Source organism: Berghia stephanieae, chromosome 3, assembly GCF_034508935.2.
Source record: "Berghia stephanieae isolate SIO BIC M18660-M18661 chromosome 3, UCSD_Bste_1.3, whole genome shotgun sequence".
NCBI classification, from domain to species: domain Eukaryota; kingdom Metazoa; phylum Mollusca; class Gastropoda; order Nudibranchia; family Aeolidiidae; genus Berghia; species Berghia stephanieae.
The window spans coordinates 74,018,412-74,039,130 of NC_088362.1; the positions used below are offsets into that span (position 1 = coordinate 74,018,412).

Below are 20,719 nucleotides of genomic sequence, written 5' to 3' on the forward strand. Positions count from 1 at the left end.
ATTTATTCTGAATTAAAAATAATATAAAGGGAAACTATTATTTGAAGAAAAAAAATCAGTATCACTGGAAGTGAAATCAAAGAAATGCTTAAAAATCAGCCGAAGTCAGCTGAACGCAAACTGCTTTATTTCAATGCTAATTAAAAATATTTCACAACAGAATATATAATAATAATATATATATATTAATATATAATATATATATATAATATATAAAATATATATTTTTGTCTCTAACAATAAATAAAATTTGAAATTACGCATTTGCAGCGCAGACGGGACCAATTTAATGATATGGCTGCAAACAAAAAAATTTTACTTTCTAGACCGCCTTCACTCTTAAATCATTTTCTCCAAAACTTTTCCACAACTTCCTGACTTAGTGAAAAATTCCTGACTTTATCCCGATTTCCCGACCAGCTGGGAATCTGAATGTGACATATTGCCCAAAAACAGTATTATGTCGGGATAAACCAGATGCTGAAATATGCATTTAAAGAGAAAAATAAGAAACCAAGGTCAAACAGTATAATTTGTCAAACACATCCTTCAACAACTCACCTGTAGTCTTTCAATCTTGCTGCATAAGCTGAAATTTTATCAAATGGATCTCCTGTTGGAGTGGGTAAAAGATTTTGTGTCGTTGTGATTTCCCTAAAAGTATACAGAATCAAACAAAAGTAAATTTTAGTTAATTATCCCAATACATTAAAGAGAGACAAGAAAAACCTTTCATTTATTAATTTTATATAAATAGAAATATTAAAATCCATCTAAAAATAACAAAAACAAAACAAAAGGCTGACTTAAAAACTGAACCAAACGTTTTACAGATGAATGAGGTTATTAACCCTTTTCCTCCTCAACTTTTCAAAATTATAATGACAATAAAATTTCAGATTGTCTGAATAATCAAAACTACATTTCAAATAAATGACAGCAATCGATGTACTGACTTAATATACCTTCAGCTTTCCAGATCATCAGAAATCACAATGTCAGCTATTTTTGGGGGGATTTTTTTCAACTCTGATGAATGCCCTCAATTTGTCTATATTCAGGCACGTGCTGTCAATAGAAGCACAGTAAGCACTGCTTACCCAATGCCTTAAGATTTTGAAATACATTCATTAGTCTAACCCCTTACCCAGCTGACTGGTCAACATCTATAGTTAAGAGTGAATATTTTCACGATCACTGTCTCAATGTTACATCACTTTCTCCCGACCTTATGAATTCATTAGCAAAGGCATAGCAGTAATAAAGCAAAATTTGTGTACCAGTGACTTTGGAAACACAGGAAGAATTTCACTGATCTCATCGCATTGAGAAATGAAAAATGTTATAACAATTTTTTTCATTGGGAAATAAATAAGCAAAAGCAATTTTCAAAATCAAAATTACTGGTAGAACAGTTGTTTTTTGATCGATTTATCAGAAACAGAGACCGAGGTTAATATTTTTTTCAAGCTGATTTTGATTTTCAAATTCCTCACAATGATATTTATTAATTTTAGATTTAACCCAAAATGCTGATTCAGAAAGGTGTCAAGTTTTATAGAAAACAATAGCGTAATACTTTGACTGGCCTATGGCTCTGGAAAGCTTGACTCACGAGTCTGCAGGAATATAATCTGTCATCTGCATTTTTTGCAGCTGCAAATATCAGGGCGATCCGCAAATTTTAGCAAATCGTGGCAAATTTTGGGAAAATTGGCAAATCGCGTGGCAAATTTTGGGGAAAAAGAAGAAGCGAAAACAAAATAATGAAAAAAAAAAGTGCAAAACTTGAGAAATGTTGCAGCTTTGCCTGGGCCCAAACCAAAGGAAGCTACTCTCTACGGATAATGATCCTTTAAAATCTTTGTAACAACGCTATTCACAGTTATTTCATTTCTCAAGTCAAATAAATCGAGTCACTTACACTTCCAACTTCAGTCATGGATCGTTTCGTCAAAAAATCTTCAAATAAGGACCCAAAGTGCGGCAAATTTTTTTGGCAAATTTGGTCTTTTTGGCAAATTTCTTGGCAAATTTTGGGGGTTTTTTTGGCAAATTTTGGCAAATTTTAGGTCCCAATTTGGCAAAAAATGCAGATGACAGATATAATGTAGTGGTGGAACAAAAAAGGCAATATTTCTATTCTCCAAATATTCTTCTCAATGTTGTATAATAGAAAGTAATAATTTTGCGGCAGAAAAAATAAGCCTTAATCTCATAATTTCAATCAAATTGATACTAAGAGTGACAAAATCGATCCACAAATAACGGAAATACAAATTATTAATAATATTTATTGTGTTTACAAAAATTGTCATCAAAATCAAAATCGTAATTTCTGTCCGTGTTTTTTTTTTTCCACAGAACTTACAACGTCAATGTTTTCCATCAGCAAATAAAAAAGGACCCAAAACAAAATTTATACTAAATTTTAAGTTTTGTCGGAATATTGAAATATCATCAAAACTGAAAACAGCCAGTGGTGTGACTGTCTAGTTACCAAATACACTTACGGGCCGGGCTCATAAACTGTATTTGCTTACTGCAGCGCAATTAAGAGGTGTGAAATTTTGGATCCAATATCTGGAAGTAGAGATTTTTTTCCCACTTAATTGGGAAATCTGTTATATCAGGACAATTTTCCGTCTTACAAAGGAAGATTTGTCAAACAGGTGCAGAATTTTAATGTTCATTTTTGTGTTAGGAATGTTCAGTTATATTTAGAGGCAAAATAGAGGAATTTACATTGGGGAGATCGGAGGCTTTCTGTCTTAACCAAGATTCCATCTTATAGAGATTTCCATTATGACAGGTTCGACTGCATACTGACTGTTATGATAATAATTAAATAAAGCTCCTTTTAAACTTACCTTGTATTACTGCTCTCTTCTTCAATATTACTACGTTTGGTGAGGGTAAAATTCAACTGTATTCCCTCCTCTGGTACTTCGACATCTTTCTGTGTGGCTTCATCATAACTAGCGCAGGGAACAAGAATTAAGAGTCATTTATAACTTGAGTCAACATTAAAGTGAATCAAGTCATCTAAAACATGGGCCAGATAATGCTCCAGATAATGCTCTCTCTCTCTCTCTCTCTCTCTCTCTCTCTCTCTCTCTCTCTCTCTCTCTCTCTCTCTCTCTCTCTCTCTCTCTCTCTCTCTCTATCTATCTATCTATCTATCTCTCCATTTCTATTTCCATTAAACTTACTACAGGTAAAAAGAAACTGAAAATGCAGGGGTTATTGATTTAAGGCAAGGTTATTGATTAAACTCTTCCCTTGAGTTATCATTCTTTCGGGGAGTGAAAGTGAAATTCTTTGGGCAATAGAATAAATATGGCCTTTCGGTAGGCATAGCCACCAACTTCTCAAAGGGCTAAAACAGGACATCCTAACGTACATTTACCATCATGATCCAAAACAGCAGTATGTTTGGACAACTATATATTAATTTAATATAGATTTAGCACTTTTCTGTTCCCTGTTTTAATTTGCTGTAAAAAAAAAAAAAAAAAAAAAAACAATTCTGTGATATGCAAGGATCATTTCCATACTTATAAACAATCCTATTTAAATTTTTTTTCTGCTCCAGATCACCAAATCGGGACAGTCCCGATTTTATCAAAAGAAAGTAGGCCCCTATGAGTCTATGAGTAGGAAAATGTTATGTGACCCTTTAATTGTAAAGAGGTAGAATGAAAAAGCATAAACTATTTTGCCTCTCAAAATCCCACAATTTGTGACCAAAAATGAACCAAAATTTTAATTATACCCATATTTTCATTTTGAACAAAGCAAATAATTCATTGAGCTTGTTTGTTTTTCAGATATTACTGTGCTTGCAACACTTTATCACCATTTCAGTGCCATAACTAAATTAGACGATTGAAACACCTTACTTATATTAGTTGAAATGGATAGGTTCACCTCTATCCTCCACAATTAATCATTTTGAAAAATAAAATAGCGTTATTGGACCATGATTCTATTATAATGGGTAGTTGAGCAATTTTTGGGCAATCAAAATCCATCTCCTATATCACCTTCATTTTTCCAGTGATTGTTTGCCACGTAATAACATAAATCTTGTAAAAACTGCAGTGATTATTTATGATCATTCAAATCTTGAAAAAGTCAATTTAAAAAAAAAAAGTTACAGTTCATTAAGTAAAAACAATAAAAAAAAAAAAACAGAAAAAGAAAGCGTTTATTATAACTGTCATCAAGCCACAACAATAACGATAAAATAACAACTTACCCATCAGCCCATATTTTGATAGTATAAGTTCCAGGTATTAATAAACGCCAGTAATCACCAAACTGGTATGATGTGATATTATGCTTAATACCCTCTACCATTACAACAGCTTTGGGGATTCCCATTCCTGTGTCGGCATCAGTAATAAATCCATTCACTCCAATATGAACCTGTCAAAGGATTAATAACTTATTCTCCGAAAATCAAGCCTTCAATTGTTCAGTTTAAGAAGTCAAAAATTCTGTACTTTAAAGCATTCATGAAAATGAGTCGAATAAATGTGACCAATCGTCTTATAATGGTGTTTCTGTCAGGACGAACTAGCTGAGGAAAACTATTTAATTAAATACAACACATAGTTTGTTTTTTGTTGTTTTGTTTTTTTTAAGTACAAGAAACAGATCTCATTCTCCTTAATGAGGACATTTACACAAACTCTTATTTCATAAGATTAGTTTAAAATTTGGATTTTACTATCAGGATCATCCCGACTAAAAAACAGTTTTGAGACAATTGGTGATCTGGTATGATAGTGTCACAAATTTGCCTTGTTTTTAGACACTGCACTTTATAAATTACAAACAAAACAAAACCATGGTACTCACTCCTTCAGAGCCATAAGGCCCATTGAGGCAGACTTTATATGGGTTTCTTTAGTCTTAAATAGACTTAAGCAAATTAATAGTAGCTACTCTTAGGATTGGATACTAAGTCTATTGCAAAGATCTTCCTACTAGATCTGACAGATCAAAAAACACAATTACTCCAAAGTGAGGGGAAAGATGAGAAGGGGCCAAGAAAATCTTGTCTAAATCTGAGATCAATACTGATCTTTTTGTGAAATGAATGCTCTACAACTAAGCCATTGGGTCATGTCCCTGATGCTAAATAATTAAGAGAGGACGTTTATTTTATTCACAGTCCTGCCAACCCATTATACATGTAGAACAATAAGATTGTGTTTTCTCTAAATCCTGACAGAAAACAAAGAAACAGGAAGTTTAAAAAATAAAAAATAACAAAATCAGAGTTGCGATAAGAACTTGAAAAAAACTATGCGTTTTTTTAAATAGCATTCCTATAATACAATATTCACATTATTTTATAATATACATAGTGATAATAAAAATAAAACATTGTTTAAATTTTTATATAATTTATAATAATAAAGATTTGATCATATATCTATGACAGGAAAAAAGTATGTTGCTGTTTCAATATGAAGCAGAATTCACAAACATTTAAAAATTTGCAAGCAACAGAAACATGATTTAAAAATAATATGGCTAAGTTTAATTTAAAATCCTCAATTGGTTAAAGAAATGTTTAAAAATCACAATATCAAAAGTGTCTCCTAATACTTATAACCTACATGATATGATTCTAATTCACTGTTGACCCTTCAAAAGAGTGCATCTAGTATAAAAACGGTCCAGTGCATAACTTGATCGGTTTGATACTGATGACATTTAGATCATTTTCCCTGATGAAAAAGACTTTACATTTGAGATTGCTAGAAACCTACATAATGATGTTGTAGTCGAATTAAATCAGGCATTTCATTGAATAGACTTGAAAGCAATAGGTTTACTACAAACAAAAAATTTGGTGCCTGGTGGACTGCATTGACAGGGAAAGACAAAATACAGCTCATTGACATGTCAACCACAAAAGTGAACAAAAAATTATGTAACATTGTTGAAAAGAATAAATTATTACAGACTTTCGTTTTATCCCGATCGGTCACTTGTTTTTAAGCAATTCCACAGTAGTCACCATCTGAGGCAGTAACACTGCACAGTCTTACTTTAAAGAGAAAATGACATTCAATTTATTTCTAAAGATGAATGACCTCCAATGAGTCCTAGCTTGAATCCATTGGATTACAGCATTTGTTCATGATGTCCAACATGGTTTATAAGGGTTGCACAATAGTTTACACAGAAGCAGAGTTAAAAGAGTCAATCCAAAATGCATGGGATTGAATCACCATTCAACACAGTAGAAAATCAATTGGATTATGGAAAAAAAAAAAAAAGGTTATGCACAGTCATAAAGCAAAATTGGGGATCGACAAATTGGTCCAATTAAGTGGCTGTTCCGATTAAGCAGTGTTCAAAATACCAGCTTTGATTGTATAATGCATTATATCTTTTCATTTAGCCTTTTAACAAACCATTTCCAAATAAGACAACAAGGCCTCCTTGTTATTTCTCCACTCCTGTCCAAGTGTTGATGGCAAAGGATATTTACAACATGAGAGTTCAATGGTGATTTCCATGCAGTTGCTGTGCAAATAATTGTAGTCCTCCATTCCTCCTGTCAATGACAATCACGGGACAATCAAGCATTTTAAAAATATCATTAGTAGTATTACTAGCAGTAGAAGTAGTAGTAGTAGTATTAGTAGTAGTAGTAGTAGTAGTAGTAGTAGTAGTAGTAGTAGTAGTAGTAGTAGTAGTAGTAGTAGTAGTAAAAGTAGCAGTAAAAGTATAGCAGCAGTAGTAGTAATAGTAGTAGTAGTACAGTCCACTCCAGATAATCGCAACACCTTGGGATCAGCGAAAATGTTGCGATTAACCAAAGTTGCAATTAACCGAAGTTGAGTTTCCTGTCCACTATTGCAACATTTTACACAAATATGATAAACAAACGAATTGTTGTAAACAATGTTCTGAGTCCACCACAGACTGAGCAATTTGATTGGAATAAAAAATATATGGCAGCCCTGTATAGATTTTGACAAGCAAAAGCATCTTTAAGGCAAGCCGACATCTTAAGATTGGATTCACTTTCAATTTTTGTTATCAACATTTGTAAGAGTCCAAGAGATTAGCCGTGAAGAGAGTCAATAAGCTCTCACCAAACCCGTTGATCACAATGCACAGTTGTCAATCACAAAACAAAGGATAACATCGCTCAGTCTCTCCTCACAATTGTCATCGTCTACTTGTTTTCTAAACCATCCCAAGCCCACTTGCTTCATAGCTCAGATGACCGCACAGACTCGAACTGCAAAGCCCTGCCCGCTTTTGTCTCTAATAGAGTGATGACACACTACTGTAACATTAACCCCCGCCCACTCTCGATTCTTCAGCGTGTCATGATTTCACTCATGATGAAATCCAATCACGAGATTTTGTTTGATTGATTCGTTGAATTTGCCTCCATTTGAGGTCGAAAATTTGTTGCGATTAACCGAAGTTTGTTGCAATTAACCAGTGACTTTTATACAGAATTAATTTTGTTTCTTGGGAAATGTTGCGATTAACCGAAAGTTGCAATTAACCGAGTTGTGATTATCCGGAGTGGACTGTAGTAGTAGTAGTAGTAGTAGTAGTAGTAGTAGTAGTAGTAGTAGTAGTAGTAGTAATTAGAATTATTACCATTACCATTATTATTATTATTATTACTATTATTATCATCATCATCATCATTATTATTATTATTTTATTATTTTTTTCAATACAATTTCGTATTTTCGTAATTGGCCATGAAATTTTCTAAAATTCGTAAATTTATGAAAAATTCGTAAGATTCAGCAGGTATGTTGTAGTAGTAGTGATAGTCATGTGGTGATGGTGGTTGTAGTAGAAGTGACAGTGATGATAAAGGAGGGGTATCCTTGGAACAAAATGACTTCACTGGAATTTGACGGAAATTGCCTGTAACCCAGAATTTTTTGTTTGTTTGTTTTTAAGGGTTTTACGGCACTTGCAACACATTTAGGTTATATCGGCGCCAGTAAAAAAAGAAGAAAATGGGATAGTAAAAAGTTCTAGAATTACAATTAAAGCACCCAAGAAAAAGTAAGACATAGGGGAACTGGGAACAAATAGGGATCAGATGTAGATTCCAAGAGCATACCACCAATGTACTTAGTTTGAGATCACCTATAAGTCTCATCCGGACACAAGCACAAAATCCAACAAAGAGGAATACACTCAAATGCTTACATTATAAATTCAAAATAACAAATACAATAATACATAATAGAGAGATGATTTACAAGGAAAAAAATATCATCTCTCAAAACAATAACTATGCATTTGACTGTTTTCCTCCAGCCAGGGCCAGGACAAAACCAAGTAATCTCATTCCAAGACAAAGATGGAAAGCAAGTTGGATAACAGATATAGGGGGATAGAAGACTGGAATTTTTTGTTCCAGACCGAATTTTTTTCTGGTGAAACATTGGTAGTGATAATGATGTGGTGTTGGTGGTTGTAGAAGTAGTGGTAGTGTTGATGATGTGGTGGTGGTGGATGTGGTAGTAGAGGTAGTGATGATAATGTAGTGGTGGTGGTTGCAGTAGTAGCGGTAGTGATAATGATGTGTTGGTGGTGGTTGTAGCAGTGGTGGTAGTGGTGGATGATAAGATCTTAGTTACTATTTTTGGTACAAGGGGGCAGGTGGTTCGGGTTATTTAATTTTATAATCCTATTTCAGTTAATCCCTTGCTCTTAGTTTTTTTTTTCATATTAGGGTAAGTCAATATGATTATTCTTTTTTTTTTTTCTCTCTATGAGGTTGTTAGTTGTTGTAAGTACAGTATTAGGATTAGCAATAAGTGTTAGTGAATTTTAAACATAATTATTAGTATTAGTCAGCCTAAGGTCTTTTTTCTATTATTTATATTATTCTGTAATTAACAGAAACTAGACAGATAATATTTTTAAATTTCTAAGAAATTGTCATTCTCAAAGTAATCAGGACGGGGGAATAACAATACCACTACACATATTCGATTCCATTGGTTACATAATAATACTTGTAAATATGACATACAACAGTGCTAGGAGTTCTTTTCAAATTATGCAGAATATCTATCAGCCAAGGGAGATTAAACCTAAGGGAATTAATCCTACTTTTTATCTGTATCGTGCTCTATTTACCAATAACTTAAAAATGTTTTTGTAATTACTAGTAAAAATCCCGCAATTTCGCAGGGAAAGAACTATTTTCATTCGATATTGCCAGAATCATTTTCTTGATTAGCTTGATTACGATTAGATGCACATTTTAATCGATGTGCTTGTCATCGCTGCCATGCTTTATTCGGCATGATTTGATTTTATCAGTCAGTAGATATCAATATCTTTACCACGCTTTACTTGGGAGTGCTTTGCACTACCTTCAATACTTCACAAATTAAAATGGCGGCCGAGAATCAAAACAATGGTCAAATTAGGAAATTTTAAACTTTCACAAATCTATCAAGGTTTGTTCTAGAGTTTTTAAAACACTTTTATATGATGACAAATTGAATAAATAAACGCCTGACAAAAGATCAACGGTGAAAATACAAATTGAATGAATACTGGGGATGTAGGAGCTTTCGGAATGTCTCCCCTTTACTTAACTTATGTGAGGCCAAATGAAAATCTGAAACAGACGCGAAAAATATCAAGTCCCAGAATCTGTCAACTTTTGGTTTGTTCGGGCTAGAAGCTAGACAGAACCAATTGACAGTTTGCCGAAACGATTAACTAAATATTTCCCAGGGCAATAATTATCACATCGATGGCATAAAAACGACATTAATATCAGCAGTAATATTAGTTGATGCTGTTAATAGGTGAAACTTGTTTAAAATTTCTGTAAATCCGAATACCGTCATGTGATCAAGTGAATTATATCACTATGAATGCCACTATTTGCTGAAAAATGCCAATCTGACAGTTCCTAGCACACACACACACACCTCCCCCCCCCCCTTGCTCAGGAATTTATCTACTTGATGGACACCCCCCCCCCCCCCCACCCTTTTTTTGTCTTCCACACAACCACATTCCAAAACACACACACACACACACACACACACACACACACGCACACACATAAAAATACACGCAATGAGAACACACTACTACATAACAAAACTGATCACCGCTAAATCAACACAACGGAAGTAATGACTTTACTGGACAGATAGAGTTGAGGGTGTGGCCATGAGAGCGTTAGTGTCTTCGGTAAATTTTTTATGATATCCGTTTGACTTTTAACGAACTTTCAAAATGACTTTAAATTATAAAAGGAAATCAAGTTATCTGTTTATCTATCTGTAAAAAATACATTTCTATTTTTCAAATCTTTCAGTAGAGTTGTGCGCCGTATCAATTTTTTTATTGACTCAAATAAGCACAATGTTCTCCACAAGGCTATATTTTTTTAAGAAAGGATAAAAAAAACGTTTCATATCACTGAATATCAGGAAAATGACTTTACAGCATGAATGTCATGTCTATTTTAACGGAGAAATAACAGCATTTTAAAAAAACATTTTCTTGAAATGCCCTAACTGTATTTTTTTTAAAAGGAGGCGTGAAAACAGAGAGTATATAAACAAGTCATGCCCAATTAAATTTCGAATTCACTTCTGATAGCGATGAATTATACCTATGTTATGCATATGATTGATATATTTGTTATATTGTGCACTAATAATAAATTCATAATACATGTATTTTCTTTCCAGCAACTAGTAACACTTGAACTTTCAACTCTGAGTGGTCATTCATGGCATGACGAAAGACGTCTAGAAGCGAGAGGGAGGTGGAAGGAGGAGAGATGGTGCGAGAAGAGTCTGAAGAGATGGATAAAAAAGAGGGATAACGTATTCCTTCTATTTTTTAACCACTTCTTTCATTTACCCCACAAAAACCAAGCCCCGACTTTTTCATTAACCGTAAATTAACCCCATCAAAATAATCCCTCTTTTAAATACTTGGGTTGTCTCCCCTTCACTTGTGGAAAGACTCCAGAAATGAATATCAATATAAACAGAAAAGCACAAATAATTACCTGGCACATCATACCACTCTGCCCCATTTGTGATTCCATCCTTAAAATAATCACCAGGACAAGATGTGGACTTGTGCATTGTCAGATGTTTATTGGAATATGTGTGAGCTAAAAACTTGAAAAGTTCATCATCTGGAGTTGCACTGTAGTAACCGCCATTAGGATGTTTCTTAGAGTCATCAAAAGGATACGAAGCAACAAGACTTCCTCCGTGAAGATTCGCAGACAAAACAAAGGGATTATCTTTAATCCAATTCATTAGCGCTAAAGTTTCTGGTTGGATATTACCAATGTTACCACCAAACTGATCAGGAAAATTTCTATTCAAATCTATATCTCTATAATTTGGTCTTCCAATAATTCCACCGCAGAGGCCTTCTTTTGCCTTTTCAAAACCATCTGGATTCATTGTCGGCATGATGAAAATGTTTGTGGAATCAACTATTTTCTTTATTCTTGGATCGCCCTTTTCATATCCAAAAAGAAGATACTGGGCCAGGTAGATTAGAATTTCTCTACCTACTGCTTCATTCCCATGCATATTTCCAACATATTTAAACATTGGTTCACCTGGTTCAGTGACATTGATATTATCTGTAATCTGGAGAGCCAGTAGTTGTTTGCCTCTCACACTTCTACCAACTTCGTGTAATTTTGTCAGCTGGGGATACCTTCTGTTTAAATCTTTAAATAATAAAAGCAAATCATTATAATGGTGATATTTCGATGCATCAATGTCTACGTCTGTGGCAAAAACAATGCCCGCAAAGCAGGCAATTAACAATACAAACACCATGATATTTTATGTTCGTGGTAGCAAGACCGTGCTTGAACTTTGTTGGTGGTTATCCTTCGTTGACATACAAACATCCGTGTCATAGTCAGTAGTCGTGTCATCAGTGGTCAGTGTCATTGTTGCCAGGTGCTTTGCAAAAATCCCGCTAACTTTATGCCAGAAATCCATCAAAATCGGTCAACTTTATCCTACTTAACCTGTGAGTTACCCAAAGTCCGCCAGTTGATTTAAAACACTTACTATCAACAATAGTGTATGGTCTCAGAAAAAAAATTATGCTACTAAACGCTACTCACCTATTTATAACTGTTTCCTTTTTAAAGGCATGAAGATTCGGAGTTTCAATTGTGTTTGAGCGGGAGTTAGACTGTCGGATATTGTTTTCACCTTCGGTTAATTTGAATTAGGTTGTGTAATATGTCTAGGCCAACAGTACACTCACAATATGTGCAATTAATAGTCACTTTAAGAGGGGGGGGGGGAGAAGAAATAATTAGAATTGTTTGCTATACCCCCCCCCCCCCCCCCCCCCCCCCCCCGCCACTGCGGATAATCCGGCAACCTGGCAATACCAATACTAGTCAGTGTCCACTTTTACTTTAGAAGGAACTGTGTATTCCGTACACAAGAATAAACAGCTATGTATTCCCTACACCGGAAGGGCTAAACCGAGCGCGAGAGCATAGCGTAACTGATGAGTTAGAGGTTCCAGCTCCATTCTCATCATCATCATCATTGCCTTTTTCACCCTGGGTCAGGGTATAGGCCACAGACAAACAGTTTCCATCCTTCTAACTTTTTTTTTATCTCGTTCCATGTCTTAGCATTTCTCTATATATCAGCATCTTTAATTCTTTTCCATGTTCCTCATGGCCTTCCCCTTGATCTTCTGCTTGGCGAAGACGTCATCGGGTCAGCAGAGTCCATTCGGCTTTGTCTGTTGTCCTTCATATATTCTGTCATTGCAGAAACTCTTCGGTCGCCCAAGCTAAAACAAAAAAAAGGATTTGATTTATCCAGTGGCGGTTCTAGCCTATTTACAGTGGTGGGGCAAAGATGATTCGGTCATATATATATACATATATATATATAATATATAATATATATATATATATATATATATATATATATATATATAATATATAATATATATATATATATGATATATATTTTTTATTTATTAATTTTTTTTTATTGTTTTTTTTTTTTGTTTTTTTTTAAATTATTTTTTTTTTCACCTTTAAACAAAAAATATTTCAACCACAAATAATCACTTTCACAATGAAATGACAATACCAGTAGATTTTAATTATTCCAAACGTAATCAAAAATGAATCACGAAAGAGAATACAACTAAAAATAAAGGACGAGACATAATGCGACAACACCTTGACAATACAAGTCCATTCCGTTCACTCGAAAAATTAAAGAGATGCTTTAATCCCTCAACGGCGAGATTAATATTTCGGTTACATATTTCTGGTTTTCAGTAGTACGTAGTAACCTTAAAGTTTTCATCGAGAAGCAACAACAGCGATATGACTCGAGTTTCATTCAGAGCTCAAATTGCATCATTTTTACTGCTGTCTTGGTGGTTAGAATGATTGTGCCGGTGGTGGTAGTGGTTGGAATAGTGTAGCGATGGTGGTGGTGGAGGAGGAGGAGGAGGAGGAGAAGGAAGACGAGGCGGTGAGGGAGGATGTAATTATGGTAGTGGTCTTGGTGGTGCTGTTGGTTAGAATGATAGTTGTGGAGACGATGACGGAAATTGTATGATGATGTTGATATTGTTTTTATTGCTATTGTTGTACTTGTTGTTAATATTGTTGTTGTTGTTGTTAATGATGATGATGATGATGGTTACCATACGATATTACAAAGTTTATTCAATCTTAGGCTTTCGCCAATAAAGCATACAATTTGATGACCACATACATGGAAGTGGAAAAAAAATAATAACAATAACAATAATAATAATGATCATAATAAATAATAATAATAATAATAATAATAATAATAATAATAATAATAATAATAATAATAATAATAATAATAATAATAATAATAATAATAATAATAACAATAATAATAATAATAATAATAATAATAATAATAATAATAATAATAATAATAATAATAATAACAATAATAATAATAATAATAATAATAATAATAATAATAACAATAATAATAATAATAATAATAATAATAATATAATAATAATAATAATAATAATAATAATAATAATAATAATACAATAATAATAATAATAATAATAATAATAATAATAATAATAATAATAATAATAATAATAATAATAATAATAATAATAATAATAATAATAATAATAATAATAATAATAACCATAATAATATTACCATCATCATTACTGCTACCACCACCGCTACCACTATACCACCATCACCATCATTATTCCGTTTCCAATTATTTTTTCTCTCTTTTTTTAAATTTGATATCTATCAAAACAGACGAAATTTCCGGTGATTTTTTTTAAAGGTAGTTAAAATATCTACAATTTTATTAGCCCTGAAAACTACGATTTTTATTTTCCTATTTAAAGTAGGCAGGTCTGCTATGACAAGTATCAGTTCCATAGTCAAAATAAGACAAACAAAAACAATACTTCATACAATACAATTAAGACAAAATAATGTTACCAATCTCTCCTCATCATTGTCTACTGATAGTACTATAGCCTATAAGAAGTCACTGCTCCTCATGCATTCGTTTGACTATCGTCACAATAACGACCGTGTTATCTTTGCTCCTTACCCAACCAACCTCAAGCTTCCCGCCTCTTCATCGCGAACCATCTTATGTATGTATTAGTTTCAGGACGGGCAAGTACGGAATCTGCCCACCCTTCCTTTAAACGTATTTTATTTCCTCTATAACTTAGTTAGAATTCAACTCTCTCCTTTCTCAGAAGAGTATTTCTCGTATACTAATTCAATTGTTGAGAAAACCAAAATGGTGGTTGTATTTTATATATTTATTTAGTCGTGACTTTTGAATAAAAGTGTTTTGTTTTATCAGAGGGAATACAATAGAAAATTACATTGTTTTGCAAAATGATTTAGTCTGGCAATAAAAATACTGCGGTAATTACTTTAAGAATTAAAAAAAAGAACTAATTAATTTGTTAAAAAACAAAACAAAAAAAAACAACAAAAAACAACAACAAGCACATAAGAAAACAATTTAAATAAATGAGTTTTGAGAAACACTAAAGAAAACGAGAAAAAAAAAAGAAATAATTTAAATGGATAAACAAATATATAAAAACAACACAAATTAATACTAAATTGATATAATATTAGTAAATTAATAAATTTAATTCAATACTGGAACCTTCCCAGCACAAGTAAGGCAATAAATAAGAAAAAGTTCGTTTGCCAAAATCTCTATTTAGTGTTCACTGGTTAATAAGGTGGGCTCATTTGAATTAGCCCGACCTAGTACTAGAGAGGCCAGACAGCAAAAATCTGAGTTAGTTCACCGTCAGACGACGTGACGATAAGATGACGATGAGGGCGGAGTGGAGTGGAGTGGTTGGGGCGGGGGGGGGGGGTTGATAAAAAGATCAAGAGCGTATCCTGGTTTATGCATTACGGGGTGCATTGTGATTCGCAATCTATCAAAAATACACACATATTTATTTCAGTACGAAGCATCAAGTTTAAGTAGTAACTTTTGAAATTATCTAATTTAAATTTGATTATTTCGGACCTGGTAATACAGCATATAACTTGAAAAAACAGGCTGGTATTTGCCCACCCTGCCCATTATTACCAGCCGTCCCTGGATTTATCCGTCTGCGTTTCTGTAACGGTTTGAGTTTTACAGAAGGGGTGTAACCCTTCTTCGACAATCTCCAACCTGGAGGACCAGGTAACTCAAAAAAAAAAAAAGGGGGAGTCACACACTATTAGTCGCCTTCTACGACACGCTGGCTTGACGTTGGGGACACCACACGTGGGGGGGGGGGGGGGGGGGGGGCTCCATTCTAGACATATTTTATTTCTATCTTTTCTTTCCTTTTCTTTATTTTTTTTTTTTTTTTGGTACTCCTTTGGCTAAAATTCTTAATTTTCAACTTCAACACGTTGACACCATTCATGGTGACACCAGGCTCGAGAAGTTTGATCGACTTTTAACATTTTTTATTTATTTACTTTTACTCACTTTTAAGTTTATTATTTTAATTTAGGATATGGTGAAGACTTTGGATATGAGAGACTTTCCTGAAAAATCATGTAGTTTAATTCGTTCACCTGTAATGGGGGAAATAGACATTAATTTTAAGCTGACTACTGTGTTTCTCTTATAATGCCAGGTTCAGGCGAGGTTTATTAAGGCAATGACGACTTTGTACTTGGTGAAATTTTTATAATTCAATCTGATATAATTTAGAGATGAGAAATCTTCTTTACTTAAAAACAAATAATAAAATTGGTAGTTTAATTAGTTTAGTACTTTGTAATGATCACTATTACAATTAATCCACTAAGTATTGAGTCAAAATTAATTGCCTTGTGCATTCCTTGTACTTAACAATATGAGTCCGGAGAAAGACTAAACAAAAACGAACAAACAAACAAAACAAAAACCAACCAAAATATTAAAAAAAGAGTGAGAGAACAACTTTATAGTTATAGGGCCTTGAATATTTTAAGGGAGCGTCAGAGAGAGAGAGAGAGAGAGAGAGAGAGAGAGAGAGAGAGAGAGAGAGAGAGAGAGAGAGAGAGAGAGAGAGAGAGAGAAAATTGTTCCACAAAATCTACTACAATAAGTCGTGCCATAAACTTCCTAAGGACATCAAAGATATCGGCACAAGAGCAACGAGGGGACACACAGCAAGAGTAACCATCCTATGACTATGTGGTCTTAATAATAATAAATGGCATTTATATAGCGCTTTACCCCGTTGTCACAGGCTCTAAGCGCTTTACAGTGATATAAAACAAAACATATTACAGTGAGACAAGTGTGAAGGAAACGTGATACGAATTCAATTTAACAACAACAAAATATGAAAATAATATTGCAACATTATGACGTAAAAAGATAAAACTTTAAGCGAGATTTGGTATGACACTCGCTTTCGGGTCGGAAGGTCCTGGGTTCGAGCCTCGCGCTCGGCGCATAGTTGAGTCCTTGGAAAAGTCTCTTTACTCACAATCTCTCGCCGTACACAGGTGTAGAATGAATACCTGGCCGTTAACAGCGTTGTCTTTGTCCGAAAAATTGCAATGTCGCCTCCGTTGGCGATGATGGCTAATTAATGAAAATGTTGCTGCATACGTCCATCAGGTTTAAATAGTTTTAGACTGTAGTTTTGCACGTTGCTTAGTGATTACCGATGTACGTTTATACAATGATCCTTTCTTTAAAAAATATAGCATTGTGGAGAACATTGTGCTTATTTGAGTCAATAAAAAAATTGACACGGCGCACAACTCTACTGAAAGATTTGAAAATTAGAAATGTATTTTTTACAGATAGATAAACAAATAACTTGATTTCCTTTTATAATTTAAAGTCAGTTTGAAAGTTCGTTGAGTCAAACAGATATCATAAAATATGTACCAACGACGACACTTATTGACTCTCAAAATCAACTAATTTTGGCACTGTAAAAAGTTGTCAATTTGCGTCATCTATTTATGAACTCAAGTATTATTATTACTTCCGTCGTGTTGTTGATTTAGCGGTGATCAGTGTTGTTATGTAGTAGTATGTTCTAATTGCGTGTATGTTTGTGAGTGTGTGCGTGTGTGTGTGTGTGTGTGTGTATTTGTGTGTCTGTGTGTTGTGTGTGGTGTATACATGTGTGTGTGGGTGTTAGCATTTTTCAGCAAATCGTGGCATTCATAGTGATATTATTCACTTGATCACATGAAGGTATTTCAGTCGCCATTTTTATTCTTTTTTTTTTACTATTACTCGAGATCGGAGGATATTTCTTTTTCTATTAAGGTTAGTCATAAGTCTTAGTAAAGGTGCTAGGATGTTTGTTTTTCCATAAGTTAAGTAAAGGGGAAACATTCCGAAAGCTCCTACATCCCCAGTATTCTTTAAATTTGTATTTTCACCGTTGATATTTTTCATGCATTTATTTATTCAATTTGTCATTATATAGAAGTATTTTAAAATCTCTAGAACAAACCTTGATAGATTTGTGAAAGTTTAAAATTTCCTAATTTGACCATTGTTTTGATTTTCGGCCGCCATTTTGATTTGTTAAATAATGAAAGGTAGTGCAAAGCAGTCCGAGCGTTGTTGTTTTTTTTTTCTCTCAGGGTTAGCTCGAGAGGTTAGTCATAAGTCTTATTAAAGATGCTAGGGTGTTTGCTTTTCCATAAGTTAATTAAAGGGGAGACATTCCGAAAGCTCCTACATCCCCAGTATTCTTTAAATTTGTATTTTCACCTTTGATCTTTTGTCAGGCGTTTATTTATTCAATTTGTCATGATTTTTTCTATTAGGGTTAGTCATAAGTCTTATTAAAGTGCTAGGGTGTTTGTTTTTCCTATTAGGGTTAATTAAAGGTACTAGGTTTAATTTTTTCTTGGGGTTAGTTGAGGGAATATATTATTAAATATATCATTGGGCCACACAGAAAAATCAACCGAAGATATACCAAATTACACACAGACAACGTTGTTTACCAATCTGCCCTCATTAAATGATGGTGAGTACAGTATCGAATGAAAATAGTTCTTTCCCCGCGAAATTGCGGGCTTTTTACTAGTAATATTAAAGAATAATAACAATAAATTTTAAAAATCAAAGGTAAAAAGAAACATGGCACACAAATACTGATCTCAAATAAATAAATAAATAATTTTAGAAAATTAAAATCGAAGTTTTAAAAAAAAACTTGATAAAACATTTTTGAAAAACAAAACAAACAAAAAAAAAAAAAGAATGAAAAAAGAAACAACAACAGAAATGGCTACAATGGGAATCGAACCCAGTACTTTCAATGTTAACGTCTGACAGCTTATCCACTGCGAGAGTAAATAAAATTCTGTAAATGGTATGATAAAGCCGTTGAATTTCCATAAACTATAATATGCCTGTCCATTTCTGATGATGCCTATAGAGCAGTAAAATTAGGTGCAATAAAATAAACAATATCACGTGACCAGACATTTGACGTCAAATGTGACCCAGATTTTTTTTATAAATGACCCGAACTATGCTGCAATTGACCTTTAGTAATGTCATGCGTATCCAACCAACCTTTTGTTTACATGTTGCTAAGGCAGCAAACTGGAGTTGGCGCGAATAAATTCAAGCTGTTTACTCCAAGTCTGAGATAGCTAGGGAGGCCACGATCATAATTTTCTATCGCCAAAATGCCCCTTCTTTTATTTTATAGGAAAACCATAATCATGGTTCCCCCTCCTCCCGTAAACAAAACCATATCTATGTCCAGGGAAACGAAGATGGTTGCTTGTTTTTGGTTAAGGCGGACCATACTTTTTTTTTTTTTTACAGCGTATCAAATGATCAAAGTCAAAGTATACGGTCAATGTAATGAAGAGAGTAAATTCGAATCTATCTCCTATCTCTTCGCTCAGATGACCCTTTTGACAGAAGACAACTACTACTTCTACACTATAACTATAACTGCGCTACCACTACTGTATTATAACCACTGATACCACAAAACTATAGACTTTTATACTATCTAGAACTAATGGACCGTATGGCTTAGCGGTACGGTTTTCGTCTTGTCACAAAAGTCGAGCAATGCCAATGCTAAGTGTGATCAGTAATAGGATGGGTGACTAATCGTGAAAAATTATACACACATTACCCCACTCGATTGAATGAGTATCTGGCTACAGAAATGGCGGATAGTGTAGTGACAGTTTTAGTCCACAAGGGTCGCCTAACAGGCTGTATGACGGCTTGTTGAAGTGGGGGGGGATAAATGTGAAACATTGTGAAGCGCATTGCTCACGGCTATCTGTAGAAATGCGCTGTATAAATATTCAAATGTATGTACTTTGTCCAACTGTTACTATTACTATTTCTACTACAAGACCTCTACTACTACTACTACTACTACTACTACTACTACTACTACTACTACTACTACTACTACTACTACTACTACTACTACTACTACTACTACTACTACTACTACTACTACTACTACTACTACTACTACTACTACTACTACTACTACTACTACTATAATAATAATAATACTAATAATAATAATAATAATAATAATAATAATAATAATATAATAATAATAACAATAACAATTATTATTGTTGTTGTTGTCAGTATCACCGTTTATTAATGATTTAAAAAAGTGTTAAAGATACTTGCAAAATGTTGGTGTTGTGTGTGTTGTAGCAATCCAGCGACGCAACTCTATCTACAACTACAAGAGACGCACAAGACCGTGGCACTAAACATCCCTGGCATGCATTTAGTCAAACAACATGAAAGCAAATTCACGGTAGCGTTAACTACGTCATAGTCAAAGACAAAACAATAGTGACATACAACCAGGACATGACAGTAAGTGAGGTGGAAATTCTCAGAATTGAAAGCAGACACTTCAATGTGATATTACTGTCAACAAACCTCCACCAACGCCATTCAAGTGGCCAGTTACATCCACCACTAGTGAGAAACCAATGATTGTGATAGGTGACTTTAACTGCAACAGCACCAAATGGGGATACAATGAGAACAACAAAGAATGGGCTGACCAATATAATCTGACACTCTTCTATGACGCATGAAGCATCCTTTCCAAGCGCTCGCTGGAGAACAGGCTACAACCCAGACCTTGCATTTGTGTCTTC

General features: G+C 33.8%; 1 protein-coding gene across 1 annotated transcript in view; it reads right to left on the bottom strand.

The window, feature by feature from the left end:
• LOC144968422 (carboxypeptidase D-like) overlaps positions 1 to 11,996 on the bottom strand; it is a 59,930-nt gene extending 47,934 nt beyond the window's left edge. Inside the window, exons 1-5 of the mRNA XM_078906768.1 lie at positions 11,066 to 11,996; positions 6,438 to 6,580; positions 4,262 to 4,431; positions 2,871 to 2,978; positions 562 to 654 (exon numbers count right to left, since the gene is read on the bottom strand). Coding sequence (XP_078762894.1) covers positions 562 to 654; positions 2,871 to 2,978; positions 4,262 to 4,431; positions 6,438 to 6,580; positions 11,066 to 11,861 — 1,310 coding nt within the window. The 5' untranslated portion in view covers positions 11,862 to 11,996. The remainder of the gene's footprint in view (positions 1 to 561; positions 655 to 2,870; positions 2,979 to 4,261; positions 4,432 to 6,437; positions 6,581 to 11,065) is intronic.
• Positions 11,997 to 20,719: the final 8,723 nt, after the last annotated feature.